This window comes from Carcharodon carcharias, chromosome 33, assembly GCF_017639515.1.
Source record: "Carcharodon carcharias isolate sCarCar2 chromosome 33, sCarCar2.pri, whole genome shotgun sequence".
Lineage (NCBI taxonomy): Eukaryota > Metazoa > Chordata > Chondrichthyes > Lamniformes > Lamnidae > Carcharodon > Carcharodon carcharias.
In genome coordinates, this window is record NC_054499.1 from 3,125,436 (window position 1) to 3,142,003 (window position 16,568).

General features: G+C 50.4%; 1 protein-coding gene across 1 annotated transcript in view; it reads right to left on the reverse strand.

Annotated features, from left to right (window-relative positions):
• Window positions 1-7,402: 7,402 nt before the first annotated feature.
• The window catches only part of LOC121272206 (disks large homolog 4-like), a 447,756-nt gene continuing 438,590 nt past the window's right edge, over window positions 7,403-16,568 (reverse strand). The window contains exons 12-18 of the mRNA XM_041178732.1: window positions 15,829-15,943; window positions 14,560-14,736; window positions 13,011-13,053; window positions 10,295-10,331; window positions 8,816-8,866; window positions 7,619-7,720; window positions 7,403-7,536 (exon numbers count right to left, since the gene is read on the reverse strand). Of these exons, the coding sequence (XP_041034666.1) occupies window positions 7,403-7,536; window positions 7,619-7,720; window positions 8,816-8,866; window positions 10,295-10,331; window positions 13,011-13,053; window positions 14,560-14,736; window positions 15,829-15,943 (659 nt within the window). The remainder of the gene's footprint in view (window positions 7,537-7,618; window positions 7,721-8,815; window positions 8,867-10,294; window positions 10,332-13,010; window positions 13,054-14,559; window positions 14,737-15,828; window positions 15,944-16,568) is intronic.

The window sequence follows — 16,568 nt, forward strand, 5'->3', positions numbered from 1 at the left end:
ATATCACAGTGCCCTATCCCCAGTGATATTATAGCGCACTATCCCCAGTGATATTACAGTGCACTCTCCCCAATGATATTACAGTGCACTATCCCCAGTGATATTACAGTGCACTATCCCCAGTGATATCACAGTGCACTAGCTCCAGTGATATCACAGTGCACTATCCCCAGTGATATCACAGTGCACTATCCCCAGTGATATTACAGTGCACTATCCCCAGTGATATCACAGTGCACTAGCCCAAGTGATATCACAGTGCACTATCCCCAGTGATATCACAGTGCACTATCCCCAGTGATATCACAGTGCACTATCCCCAGGGATATCACAGTGCACTATCCCCAGGGATATCACAGTGCACTATCCCCAGGGATATCACAGTGCACTATCCCCAGTGATATCACAGCGCACTATCCCCCGTGATATCACAGCGCACTATCTCCAGTGATATTACAGCGCACTATCCCCAGTCATATTACAGTGCACTATCCCCAGTCATATTACAGTGCACTAACCCCAGTCATATTACAGTGCACTATCCTCAGTGATATCACAGTGCACTATCCCCAGTGATATCACAGTGCACTATCCCCAGTGATATCACAGTGCACTATCCCCAGTGATATCACAGTGCACTATCCCCAGTGATATCACAGTGCACTGTCCCCAGTGATATTACAGTGCACTATCCCCAGTGATATTACAGTGCACTAGCCCCAGTGATATCACAGTGCACTATCCCCAGTGATATTACAGTGCACTATCCGCAGTGATATGACAGTGCACTAGCCCCAGTGATATCACAGTGCACTATCCCCAGTGATATCACAGTGCACTATCCCCAGTGATATCACAGTGCACTCTCCCCAGTGATATCACAGTGCACTATCCCCAGTGATATCACAGTGCACTATCCCCAGTGATATTACAGCACACTATCCCCAGTGACATTACAGCGCACTATCTCCTGTGATATTACAGCGCACTATCCCCAGTGATATTACAGTGCACTATCCCCAGTCATATTAAAGTGCACTATCCCCAGTGATATTACAGTGCAATATCCCCAGTGATATCACAGTGCACTATCCCCAGTGATATTACAGTGCATTATCCCCAGTGATATTACAGTGCACTATCCGCAGTGATATCACAGTGCACTATCCCCAGTGATATCACAGTGCATTATCCCCAGTGATATTACAGTGCACTATCCCCAGTGATATTACAGTGCATTATCCCTAGTGATATTACAGTGCATTATCCCCAGTGATATTGCAGTGCACTATCCCCAGTGATATCACAGTGCACTATCCCCCGTGTTATTACAGTGCATTCTCCCCAGTGATATTACAGTGCACTATCCCCAGGGATATCACAGTGCACTATCCCCAGTGATATTACAGTGCACTATCTCCAGTGATATTACAGTGCACTATCCCCAGTGATATCACAGTGCACTATCCCCAGTGATATTACAGTGCACTATCCCCAGTGACATTACAGCGCACTATCCCCAGTGATATCACAGCGCACTATCCCCAGTGATATTACAGTGCACTATCTCCAGTGATATTACAGTGCACTATCCAGTTATATCACAGTGCACTATCCCCAGTGATATTACAGCACACTATCCCCAGTGAAATTACAGCGCACTATCCCCAGTGATATCACAGTGCACTATCCCCAGTGATTTTACAGCACACTATCCCCAGTGATATCACAGTGCACTATCCCCAGTGATATTATAGCGCACTATCCCCAGTGATATTACAGTGCACTCTCCCCAGTGATATTACAGTGCACTATCCCCAGTGATATTACAGCACACTATCCCCAGTGAAATTACAGCGCACTATCCCCAGTGATATCACAGTGCACTATCCCCAGTGATATTACAGCACACTATCCCCAGTGATATCACAGTGCACTACCCCCAGTGATATTACAGCACACTATCCCCAGTGACATTACAGCGCATTATCTCCAGTGATATTACAGCGCACTATCCCCAATGATATTACAGTGCACTATCCCCAGTCATATTACAGTGCACTATCCACAGTGATATTACAGTGCACTATCTCCAGTGACATTACAGCGCACTATCCCCAGTGATATCACTGTGCACTATCCCCAGTGATATTACAGCGCACTATCCCCAGTGATATCACAGTGCACTATCCCCAGTGATATTACAGCGCACTATCCCCAGTGATATCACAGTGCACTATCCCCAGTGATATTACAGCGCACTATCCCCAGTGATATTACAGTGCACTCTCCCCAGTGATATTACAGCGCACTATCCCCAGTGATATTACAGTGCACTATCCCCAGTGATATGACAGTGCACTAGCCCCAGTGATATCACAGTGCACTAGCCCCAGTGATATCACAGTGCACTATATCCAGTTATATTACAGTGCACTATTCCCAGTGATATGACAGTGCACTAGCCCCAGTGATATCACAGTGCACTATCCCCAGTGATATCACAGTGCACAATCCCCAGTGATATCACAGTGCACTCTCCCCAGTGATATCACGGTGCACTATCCCCAGTGACATTACAGCGCACTATCTCCAGTGATATTACAACGCACTATCCCCAGTGATATTACAGTGCACTATCCCCAGTCATATTAATGTGCACTATCCCCAGTGATATTACAGTGCACTATCCCCAGTAATATCACAGTGCACTATCCCCAGTGATATTACAGTGCATTATCCCCAGTGATATTACAGTGCACTATCCCCAGTGATATCACAGTGCACTATCCCCAGTGATATCACAGTGCATTATCCCCAGTGATATTACAGTGCACTATCCCCAGTGATATTACAGTGCACTATCCCCAGTGATATTACAGTGCATTATCCCCAGTGATATTGCAGTGCACTATCCCCAGTGATATCGCAGTGCACTATCCCCAGTGTTATTACAGTGCACTATCCCCAGTGATATCACAGTGCACTATCCCCAGTGATATCACAGTGCATTATCCCCAGTGATATTACAGTGCATTATCCCCAGTGATATTACAGTGCACTATCCCCAGTGATATTACAGTGCATTATCCCCAGTGATATTACAGTGCATTATCCCCAGTGATATTGCAGTGCACTATCCCCAGTGATATCGCAGTGCACTATCCCCAGTGTTATTACAGTGCATTCTCCCCAGTGATATTACAGTGCACTATCCCCAGGGATATCACAGTGCACTATCCCCAGTGATATTACAGTGCACTATCTCCAGTGATATTACAGTGCACTATCCCCAGTTATATCACAGTGCACTATCCCCAGTGATATCACAGTGCACTCTCCCCAGTGATATCACAGTGCACTATCCGCAGTGATATCACAGTGCACTATCCCCAGTGATATTACAGCACACTATCCCCAGTGACATTGCAGCGCACTATCTCCTGTGATATTACAGCGCACTATCCCCAGTGATATTACAGTGCACTATCCCCAGTCATATTAAAGTGCACTATCCCCAGTGATATTACAGTGCAATATCCCCAGTGATATCACAGTGCACTATCCCCAGTGATATTACAGTGCATTATCCCCAGTGATATTACAGTGCACTATCCGCAGTGATATCACAGTGCACTATCCCCAGTGATATCACAGTGCATTATCCCCAGTGATATTACAGTGCACTATCCCCAGTGATATTACAGTGCATTATCCCCAGTGATATTACAGTGCACTATCCCCAGTGATATTGCAGTGCACTATCCCCAGTGATATCACAGTGCACTATCCCCAGTGTTATTACAGTGCATTCTCCCCAGTGATATTACAGTGCACTATCCCCAGGGATATCACAGTGCACTAGCCCCAGTGATATTACAGTGCACTATCTCCAGTGATATTACAGTGCACTATCCCCAGTGATATCACAGTGCACTATCCCCAGTGATATTACAGTGCACTATCCCCAGTGACATTACAGCGCACTATCCCCAGTGATATCACAGCGCACTATCCCCAGTGATATTACAGTGCACTATCTCCAGTGATATTACAGTGCACTATCCAGTTATATCACAGTGCACTATCCCCAGTGATATTACAGCACACTATCCCCAGTGAAATTACAGCGCACTATCCCCAGTGATATCACAGTGCACTATCCCCAGTGATATTACAGCACACTATCCCCAGTGATATCACAGTGCACTATCCCCAGTGATATTACAGCACACTATCCCCAGTGACATTACAGCGCATTATCTCCAGTGATATTACAGCGCACTATCCCCAGTGATATTACAGTGCACTATCCCCAGTCATATTACAGTGCACTATCCACAGTGATATTACAGTGCACTATCTCCAGTGACATTACAGCGCACTATCCCCAGTGATATCACAGTGCACTATCCCCAGTGATATTACAGCGCACTATCCCCAGTGATATCACAGTGCACTATCCCCAGTGATATTACAGCGCACTATCCCCAGTGATATTACAGTGCACTCTCCCCAGTGATATTACAGTGCACTATCCCCAGTGATATTACAGTGCACTATCCCCAGTGATATCACAGTGCACTAGCCCCAGTGATATCACAGTGCACTAGCCCCAGTGATATCACAGTGCACTATATCCAGTGATATTACAGTGCACTATGCCCAGTGATATGACAGTGCACTAGCCCCAGTGATATCACAGTGCACTATCCCCAGTGATATCACAGTGCACAATCCCCAGTGATATCACAGTGCACTCTCCCCAGTGATATCACGGTGCACTATCCCCAGTGACATTACAGCGCACTATCTCCAGTGATATTACAACGCACTATCCCCAGTGATATTACAGTGCACTATCCCCAGTCATATTAATGTGCACTATCCCCAGTGATATTACAGTGCACTATCCCCAGTGATATCACAGTGCACTATCCCCAGTGATTTTACAGTGCATTATCCCCAGTGATATTACAGTGCACTATCCCCAGTGATATCACAGTGCACTATCCCCAGTGATATCACAGTGCACTATCCCCAGTGATATTACAGCACACTATCCCCAGTGATATCACAGTGCACTATCCCCAGTGATATTACAGCACACTATCCCCAGTGACATTACAGCGCATTATCTCCAGTGATATTACAGCGCACTATCCCCAGTGATATTACAGTGCACTATCCCCAGTCATATTACAGTGCACTATCCACAGTGATATTACAGTGCACTATCTCCAGTGACATTACAGCGCACTATCCCCAGTGATATCACAGTGCACTATCCCCAGTGATATTACAGCGCACTATCCCCAGTGATATCACAGTGCACTATCCCCAGTGATATTACAGCGCACTATCCCCAGTGATATTACAGTGCACTCTCCCCAGTGATATTACAGTGCACTATCCCCAGTGATATTACAGTGCACTATCCCCAGTGATATCACAGTGCACTAGCCCCAGTGTTATCACAGTGCACTTGCCCCAGTGATATCACAGTGCACTATATCCAGTGATATTACAGTGCACTATGCCCAGTGATATGACAGTGCACTAGCCCCAGTGATATCACAGTGCACTATCCCCAGTGATATCACAGTGCACAATCCCCAGTGATATCACAGTGCACTCTCCCCAGTGATATCACGGTGCACTATCCCCAGTGACATTACAGCGCACTATCTCCAGTGATATTACAACGCACTATCCCCAGTGATATTACAGTGCACTATCCCCAGTCATATTAATGTGCACTATCCCCAGTGATATTACAGTGCACTATCCCCAGTGATATCACAGTGCACTATCCCCAGTGATATTACAGTGCATTATCCCCAGTGATATTACAGTGCACTATCCCCAGTGATATCACAGTGCACTATCCCCAGTGATATCACAGTGCATTATCCCCAGTGATATTACAGTGCACTATCCCCAGTGATATTACAGTGCACTATCCCCAGTGATATTACAGTGCATTATCCCCAGTGATATTGCAGTGCACTATCCCCAGTGATATCGCAGTGCACTATCCCCAGTGTTATTACAGTGCATTCTCCCCAGTGATATTACAGTGCACTATCCCCAGGGATATCACAGTGCACTATCCCCAGTGATATTACAGTGCACTATCTCCAGTGATATTACAGTGCACTATCCCCAGTTATATCACAGTGCACTATCCCCAGTGATATTACAGCACACTATCCCCAGTGAAATTACAGCGCACTATCCCCAGTGATATCACAGTGCACTATCCCCAGTGATATTACAGCGCACTATCCCCAGTGATATCACAGTGCACTATCCCCAGTGATATTATAGTGCACTATCCCCAGTGATATTACAGTGCACTCTCCCCAGTGATATTACAGTGCACTCTCCCCAGTGATATGACAGTGCACTATCCCCAGTGATATCACAGTGCACTAGCCCCAGTGATATCACAGTGCACTATCCCCAGTGATATCACAGTGCACTATCCCCAGTGATATTACAGTGCACTATCCCCAGTGATATCACAGTGCACTATCCCCAGTGATATCACAGTGCACTATCCCCAGTGATATCACAGTGCACTATCCCCAGGGATATCACAGTGCACTATCCCCATTGATATCACAGCACACTCTCCCCAGTGACATTACAGCGCACTATCTCCAGTGATATTACAGCGCACTATCCCCCGTGATATTACAGTGCACTATCCCCAGTCATATTACAGTGCACTATCCCCAGTCATATTACAGTGCACTATCCCCAGTGATATCACAGTGCACTATCCCCAGTGATATCACAGTGCACTATCCCCAGTGATATCACAGTGCACTATCCCCAGTGATATCACAGTGCACTATCCCCAGTGATATCACAGTGCACTAACCCCAGTGATATCACAGTGCACTATCCCCAGTGATATTACAGTACACTATCCCCAGTGACATTACAGCGCATTATCTCCAGTGATATTACAGCGCACTATCCCCAGTCATATTACAGTGCACTATCCCCAGTGATATTACAGTGCACTATCTCCAGTGATATTACAGCGCACTATCTCCAGTGATATTACAGCGCACTATCCCCAGTGATATTACAGTGCACTATCTCCAATGATATTACAGTGCATTACCTCCAGTGATATTACAGCGCACTATCCCCAGTGAGTCGTGACACGACCCTCACTGCATTTTGCTGGAGAGATCACCCTGTTTTTATTGGAAGACTTCAGATTTGGCCATGAACTCTGTTTGCTGCAGTTCATAGATTCCATTTGTGATTTGACAGATAAATAGACTCTGTTTGTTGTTTGAGGAATAAATCGTCTCAGTTTGGTGTTTGATATCTCATCCTGTCTCTGATATTTGGCAAACGCAGTTGTAAATAAACTGTTTATTCATTCATGACCTGAGTAACGGTTCTCATGGTAGGAGGGCCAGCTCTCTGATTCTGGTGCGTGTGGACTCGTGTTGGGGCTATGACCGGGCATAATGCAAATATCAAGAGGCTGTCTGAAGGGGCATCGATCACCTGCAGTCAGAAACGAAAAGAGCACCAAAAACATTCCAGCCTTCCTCAGGCTGCAGCAAAACGTTCAGCTTCACATACTCACGTGGAACACAAGATCCAAACTTGTCCGGGAACTCGGACAGCAAGTCATCGTTCACTCTGTCCTTGGTGGGCCCCAAAATGATAATTGGACGAGCATAATGCACTGTAAATAATAAAGAAAGAGAGAACTTGAATTTCTCCAGAGCCTTTCACATCCTCAGGACATCCCAAAGCCAATGAAATACTTATTGAAACATAGACATTGTTGAAAGGTAGGAAATGCAGCACCAAATTTATGCACAGCAAGCTCCCACAAACAGGAATGTGATAACAATCAGATTATCTGCTGCTGTGATTTTGGTTGAGACATAAATATAACCTCCCCGCCCACCCCGCTCTTCCTCGAAATAGTGACTGTGAGAACATTCTGTCCAGCAGAGAGGGAAGACTGAGCCTCGGTTGGACAACTCATCCAAAACACTGGACCTGTGATAGTGCAGCGCACCCTCAGTACTGACCCTCCGACAGTGCAGCACTCCCTCAGTACTGACCCTCCGACAGTGCAGTGCTCCCTCAGTACTGACCCTCCGACAGTGCAGCACTCCCTCAGTAATGACCCTCCGACAATGCAGCGCTCCCTCAGCACTGACCCTCTGACAGTGCGGCACTCCCTCAGTACTGACCCTCCGACAGTGCAGCACTCCCTCAGTACTGACCCTCTGACAGTGCGGCACTCCCTCAGTACTGACCCTCTGACAGTGCGGCACTCCCTCAGTACTGACCCTCTGACAGTGCGGCACTCCCTCAGTACTGACCCTCTGACAGTGCGGCATTCCCTCAGTACTGACCCTCTGACAGTGCGGCACTCCCTCAGTATTGCACTGGCAGTGCTGCACTCCCTCAGTATTGCACTGGCAGTGCTGCACTCCCTCAGTATTGCACTGGCAGTGCTGCACTCCCTCAGTATTGCACTGGCAGTGCTGCACTCCCTCAGTATTGCACTGGCAGTGCTGCACTCCCTCAGTATTGCACTGGCAGTGCTGCACTCCCTCAGTATTGCACTGGCAGTGCTGCACTCCCTCAGTATTGCACTGGCAGTGCTGCACTCCCTCAGTATTGCACTGGCAGTGCTGCACTCCCTCAGTATTGCACTGGCAGTGCTGAGCTTGATTATGTTTCACAAGCCTCTGGGCTGAGATTTGAACCACGAGCTCCCGGCAAGAGATTATTCAGAAAGAGTTTCAGCAAATTTGCTCACCTTCCATTTGTAGAACTGCCTCATAGCTCAACACACGCTCATCACGGCTCCCTGAAGGTAAAGAAAGATCATTAGTGGCCCCAGTTTGGGGATGGCCAACACCCACTAACTGGATTTAGTGACTGGACAGATGGGGAATTTACTGAGAACTGGAAACCAACCAGTTCCAACTGGATAAACACGTTAAAACAATAACTTACATTCATACATCACCTTAACCTAGTAAAACGTCACAGGAGCAATTTTCACACAGAAATACCCCACTAAATCACACAAGGAGATATTAGGCACAAGCAACCAACAGCTCAGTTGAAGAGTTTGGTTTTAATCAGAATCTCAAAAAGGAGAGAGAGAGGTGGAGAGGTTTAGGGAGGGATATCCAGACCTTTGGACAACGATGGTGGAGCGATGGAAATCGAGGAATGCTCAAGAGGCCGGAATTGGAGGAGCCCAGAGATCTCGGAGGGTTGTAGGGGCTGGAGGAGGTTACAGAGATAGTGAAGGGTGTAGGGGCCGGAGGAGGTTACAGAGATAGGGAGGGGTGTAGGGGCCAGAGGAGGTTACAGAGATAGGGAGGGTTGAAGGGGTTGGAGGAGGTTACAGAGATAGGGAGGGTTGTAGGGACTGGAGGAGGTTACAGAGATAGGTAGGGTTGTAGGGACTGGAGGAGGTTACAGAGATAGGGAGGGGTGTAGGGACTGGAGGAGGTTACAGAGATAGGGAGGGGTGTAGGGGCTGGAGGAGGTTACAGAGATAGGGAGGGGTGTAGGGGCTGGAGGAGGTTACAGAGATAGGGAGGGTTGGAAGAGGTTACAGAGATAGGGTGGGTGTAGGGGCTGGAGGAGGAGTCAGTGTATGTCAGTGAGCACAGGAGGGTAATGAGTGAGGAGCCTTTCTTGTGTCGACTCTGACACACACACACATTCTGGAGCCACTGGACACCAAACAGCCAGAGAACAATGACAGCCTCCCCAGTCAGGCTCATTGTGCTGTGACCCCTGTGTAGGCAGGGCAAGAGGAGGGGAGAAGGGGTGAAGTCAATCTGTGCAGAAGCTGAAACTCTCCTCCAGCCCCAAAAAGCTGCTGACCAATTGAAACTTTCAAAACCAAGATGGGTAGATCTTTGTTGGGTCGGGGATTAAGGGTTATGGAGCCAAGATGGGTAGATGGAGTGAGGGTACAAGTCAGCCATGATTCTCCAGAACAGCAGAACAGATGAGAGGTGATGAATGGCCTCCTCCTGTTCCTGTGTAACAGGCTCGAGGGGCTGAATGGCCTCCTCCTGTTCCTGTGTTGGGATTTATTAATGTGATATTCGTTCCACAGTTGGATTCAGAAAGCTTCTGTCTTTAAATATTGCAGCTCTCTCATGGCTGTAATCTACCCAACTAGAAAGTTCAGGAGCTGAAGGGACCATGTAATTACCATGTAAACACCAGCATTAATATATTACACAGCAAGCTCCCAGTCACATCTTACCTTGAGAGCCTCCACCATCACCGAGACCTGGGATTTCCTAGTTGCCAAACAGAAAATACAATATTTATTTAACAGGAAGAAACGGGGACTGTGTTCAGCATCTTTCTTTCCTGCGAGTATTTCTAGGATGACAGGTCCCCGAGCCAACCCTGCTTCCCACGCACATTGCAGTGAGATGCAACACTACCCCATTCACCTCCTCCATTCTCACTGTCCCAACGCTCCATGCAGGTGTCCCGGCCGTTCAGTTTTGTCCGCAGTGTTGGCTGCTCACGATACAATGCTGCCTCACCTCCACTGAATCTAAGCAATCTTTCAAAAGGGAAATTGGATAAATCCTTGAGAGGGCAATGGGGGAAAGAATGGGGGCAGGGTGGTACTAACTGGATATCTCTTTCAAAGGGCTAGCACAGGCACACAGGGCCGAATGGCATCCTTCAGTAAAATTCTGTGCATGGGACAGGAATTTTAAGCCCCTGACAACAGTATTGTCTTCATCATATGTTTGGGCAGCCATCACACCAACAACAGCTTGCATTTATTTAGCGCCTTTAATGTAGTAAATCGTCACAGCAGCGACTATCAAACAAAAATTTGGCACCTAGCCACATAAGGAGGTATTAGGGACGGGCAACCAGAAGCTCAGTTTTAAGGAATGTTGTAAAGGAGGAAGAGGAGAGGAGGAGAGAGGTTTAGGGAGGGAATTCCAGAGCGTAGGGCCCCAGGCAGCTGAAGGCCCGGCCGTTGATGGTTTGGCCTCATTAATGTAACCACTTCTGGAGAATGTTCTTGCCTGTTAGCCCCGCCTCCCAGTCATCAGCCCCGCCTCCCGGTCATCAGCCCCGCCTCCCGGCCATCAGCCCCGCCTCCCGGCCATTAGCCCCGCCTCCCGGTCATCAGCCCCGCCTCCCGGCCATCAGCCCCGCCTCCCGGCCGTCAGCCCCACCTCCCAGTCATCAGCCCCGCCTCCCGGCCATTAGCCCCGCCTCCCAGTCATTGCTCCACCTCCCGATCATTAGCCCCATCTCCCAATCGTTAGCCCCACCTCCTGGTCATTAGCCCCACCTCCGGATAATTAGCCCCACCTCTCGGTCATTAGCTCCACCTCTCGATCATTAGCCCCGCCTCCCGGTCATCAGACCCACCTCCCGGCCGTCAGCACCGCCTCCCGGCCGTCAGCCCCGCCTCCCTGTCATTAGCTCCACCTCTCAATCATTAGCCCCACCTCCCGATCATTAGCCCCACCTCCCGATCATTAGCCCCACCTCCCGATCATTAGCCCCACCTCCCGATCGTTAGCCCCACCTCCCGATCGTTAGCCCCACCTCCCGATCGTTAGCCCCACCTCCCGATCATTAGCCCCACGTCCCGATCGTTAGCCCCACCTCCCGATCATTAACCCCACCTCCCGGTCATTAGCTCCACCTCCCGATCGTTAGTCCCACCTCCCAATCGTTAGCCCCACCTCCCGATCATTAGCTCCACCTCCCGATCGTTAGCCCCACCTCCCGATCATTAGCTCCACCTCCCGGTCATTAGCCCCACCTCCCGATCATTAGCTCCACCTCCCGGTCATTAGCTCCACCTCCCGATCGTTACCACCACCTCCCGATCGTTACCACCACCTCCCGGTCATTAGCTCCACCTCCCGATCGTTACCACCACCTCCCGATCGTTAGCTCCACCTCCCAATCATTAGCTCCACCTCCCAATCATTACCACCACCTCCCGATCGTTAGCCCCACCTCCCGGTCATTAGCTCCACCTCCCGATCGTTACCACCACCTCCGATCGTTAGCTCCACCTCCTGATCGTTAGCCCCACCTCCCGATCATTAGCCCCACCTCCCGGTCATTAGCTCCACCTCCCGATCATTAGTCCCACCTCCCAATCGTTAGCCCCACCTCCCGATCATTAGCTCCACCTCCCGATCGTTAGCCCCACCTCCCGATCATTAGCTCCACCTCCCGGTCATTAGCCCCACCTCCCGATCATTAGCTCCACCTCCCGGTCATTAGCTCCACCTCCCGATCGTTACCACCACCTCCCGATCGTTACCACCACCTCCCGGTCATTAGCTCCACCTCCCGATCGTTACCACCACCTCCCGATCGTTAGCTCCACCTCCCAATCATTAGCTCCACCTCCCGATCGTTACCACCACCTCCCGATCGTTAGCCCCACCTCCCGGTCATTAGCTCCACCTCCCGATCGTTACCACCACCTCCGATCGTTAGCTCCACCTCCTGATTGTTAGCCCCACCTCCCGATCGTTAGCTCCACCTCCTGATCGTTAGCCCCACCTCCCAATCATTAGCCCCACCTCCCGATCATTAGCTCCACCTCCCGGTCATTAGCCCCACCTCCCGGTCATTAGCTCCACCTCCTGATCGTTAGCCCCACCTCCCAATCGTTAGCCCCACCTCCCGATCGTTAGCTCCACCTCCTGATCGTTAGCCCCACCTCCCGATCATTAGCTCCACCTCCCAATCGTTAGCCCCACCTCCCGATCATTAGCTCCACCTCCCGGTCATTAGCTCCGCCTCCATATTGTGAGGCCGCTGCCAGTTGAACACCAGCAGTGGCCCCAAGACCTGACAAGGCTCATTTCCCACTGGGAGCCTCAGGCAGTTTTCTCCTGTGTGCTGGTGTGTTCCGTTTACCCTGTTCCTCTGTCTTCACCATAACCCACTACCTTTAACATCTCTTTACTCACCCTTTCCTTGCTCTTTAATCGTGGCCACTCTTTTCTTTCAACCCTGTCAGGAACATTAAAAACAATGATCACTGCAAATCAGCCCAAAATCTCCTCGCTCCCAATCTCTTCCACCAATCTCCAGGTCTAAATAAGTACAAAGGAGATAATATGGTTCACAGAGAATGGTTCAGCTTTCAACAGAGAATAAGTCATACCGGTCTCAGCATACACTGTACAGAACCACGTAAGGGGGTCAGGGAGAAGCCCAGGGAAATACCGAGCCCATCAGAGGGGGCCTTGGTTTAACATCACATCCGAAATGCAGCACCACTGACAGTGCAGCACTCCCTCAGTACTGACCCTCCAACAGTGCGGCACTCCCTCAGTACTGACCCTCCGACAGTGCGGCACTCCCTCAGTACTGACCCTCCAACAGTGCAGCACTCCCTCAGTACTGACCCTCCGACAGTGCGGTACTCCCTCAGTACTGACCCTCCGACAGGGCAGCACTCCCTCAGTACTGACCCTCCGACAGTGCGACACTCCCTCAGTACTGACCCTCTGACAGTGCGGCACTCCCTCAGTACTGACCCTCTGACAGTGCGGCACTCCCTCAGTACTGACCCTCTGACAGTGCGGCACTCCCTCAGTACTGACTCTCCGACAGTGCGGCACTCCCTCAGTACTGACCCTCTGACAGTGCGGCACTGCCTCAGTACTGACCCTCTGACAGTGTGGCAGTCCCTCAGTACCGTCCCTCCGACAGTGCGGCACTCCCTCAGTACTGAACCTCTGACAGTGCGGTGCTCCCTCAGTACTGAACCTCTGACAGTGCGGCACTACCTCAGTACTGACCCTCTGACAGTGCGGCACTCACTCAGTACTGACCCTCTGACAGTGCGGCATTCCCTCAGTACTGACCCTCTGACAGTGCGGCACTCCCTCAGTACTGACCCTCTGACAGTGTGGCAGTCCCTCAGTACTGACCCTCTGACAGTGCGGCACTCCCTCAGTACTGACCCTCTGACAGTGCGGCGCTCCCTCAGTACTGACCCTCTGACAGTGCGGCACTCCCTCAGTACTGACCCTCTGACAGTGCGGCACTCCCTCAGTACTGACCCACCAACAGTGCGGCACTCCCTCAGTACTGACCCTCTGACAGTGTGGCACTCCCTCAGTACTGACCCTCTGACAGTGTGGCACTCCCTCATTACTGACCCTCTGACAGTGCGGCACTCCCTCAGTACTGACCCTCTGACAGTGCGGCACTCCCTCAGTACTGACTCTCCGACAGTGCGGCACTCCCTCAGTACTGACCCTCTGACAGTGCAGCACTCCCTCAGTACTGACCCTCTGACAGTGCAGCACTCCCTCAGTACTGACCCTCCGACAGTGTGGCAGTCCCTTGGTACTGTCATAGGAGTGTTGGATTTTTCTCCTGAAATTTCTGAGGTGGGACTTGAACCCACGACCTTCTGACTTAGAGACAAAAGTTTTCCCATGAGCTGCTCAGCCCATCCATTGGACAATATTTAATGGTGAGTTTTGACCCTCCTGTTTACTGTACCTCCTCTTGCTGGGGATAAAGCCGATCTCTTCGCTCTCTCCGTCTGAGTGGACCTTCCTAGCCTGCCACCATTCCTCGTCTGAGGCATCAATCACGTGCAAGATGTCTCCAAACCGGAAGCTGAGAGCTTGGCTGAGGAACCCACAATCCTTTGTCTTGTCATAGTCGAACAGAGCTCTGAGAGGTAACAGCAGGGAGAGTGAGCGACATCAGAATAAACACACCAAAGGCAGAGAAGCTATTGCCAACCTGAACTAGTGATCCCGGCAACCCAGCCCGTGACCCAGTGACCCCGATCCATGACCAAGTGACCCTGACCCGTGACCCAGTGACCCCGACTCGTGACCCAGGGACCCCGACTCGTGACCCAGTGACACTGACCCGTGACCCAGGGACTCTGATCCGTGATCCAGTGACCCCAACTCATGACCCAGGGACCCCGACCCGTGACCCAGTGACACTGACCCGTGACCCAGTGACCCCGACTCGTGACCCAGTGACCCTGACCTGTGAACCTGACTCGTGACCCAGGGGCCCTGATCTGTGACCCAGTGACCCCAACCCATGGCTCAGTGACCCCGACCCATGACTCAGTGACCCCGACCCGTGACCCAGGGACCCCGACCCGTGACCCAGTGACCCTGACCCGTGACCCAGTGACCCCAACTCGTGACCCAGTGACCCCGACCCGTGACCCATGACCCCCCAACCCGTGACCCAGTGACCCCGATTCGTGACCTAGTGACCTCGATGCATGACTCCAGGATCCCGACTAGCGACCCCAGTAGTGACCCAGGCACCCTAACACATGACCCAAAGACTCTAATTAGTGACGTCGGGATTCCAACCAGCAATACCGATAGTGACCCAGGAAACTAAGGACCAGAGGTGGAGATGAGGAGAAGGTTATTTTTACACAGCGAGTTGTTGTGATCTGGAAGGCGCTGCCTGAAAGGGCGGCGGAAGCAGATTCAACAGGAACTTTCAGCAGGAGGAGGTGGATAAATATTTGATAAGGAGAAATTTGCAGAACTGTGGTGGAAAATCATGGGTCTGGGACTAATTGGGTGGATCTTTCGAGGGGGCTAGTACTAGTGTGATGGGTTGAATGGCCTCTCTTGGTGCTGAATGAGCCTGTGATCCTATGATTACCAGAGAGAGTTGAGAATTAGAGGCAGGGCCCCTAGCCTGGTGACCATGTGGGAGGGTCAGAGACATTCCCGTACTTTTGTGAAGATCTGTTTTGCTTTCCAAGGTTTCTCAGTTCACCTGATGTAGAAGACTCGCTTGTGGTTACTCCTCAGTGAGCTGGTCCCAGACCCAATGCTGCTGTTCATTAACTGCTCCCGCAGATCATGGATTTTTGCCTCAAAGCGGCTATACTCTGTGGAGAGAGAGAATGGATAGTGGAAACCATCAGTCTGACTAGGACAAAGAAAGGTTCCCACTCCTATAGCTCCTTTCAGACCCCAGAATGTGCCCAAGCTCCTCATAGCCAATGAGACACATTTTTGAAGGGTATTCACTGTGTACTGAAGGAAACACGGTAGTCAATTTGCACACAGCAAGATCCCACAAAGAGCAACGTGATAATGACAAGATAATTTGTTTCAGTGTTTTCAGGGATAAATATTGGCCCCTGCAGGACACCAGGGATAGCTCCTACAGTACTGACCCTCCGACAGTGATGCACTCCCTCAGTACCGACCCTCTGACAGTGCAGCATTCCCTCAGTACTGACCCTCCGACAGTGCGGCACTCCCTCAGTACTGACTCTGTGACAGTGCAGCGCTCCCTCAGTATAGACCCTCTGACAGTGCAGCACTCCCTCAGTACTGACCCTCCGACAGTGCGGCATTCCCTCAGTACTGACCCTCAGAAAGTGCAACACTTCCTCAGTACTAACCCTCTGCCAGGGCGGCACTCCCTCAGTACTGACCCTCCGACAGTGCAGCACTCCCTCAGTACTGACCCTCCCACAGTACAGCACTCCCTCAGTACTGACCCTC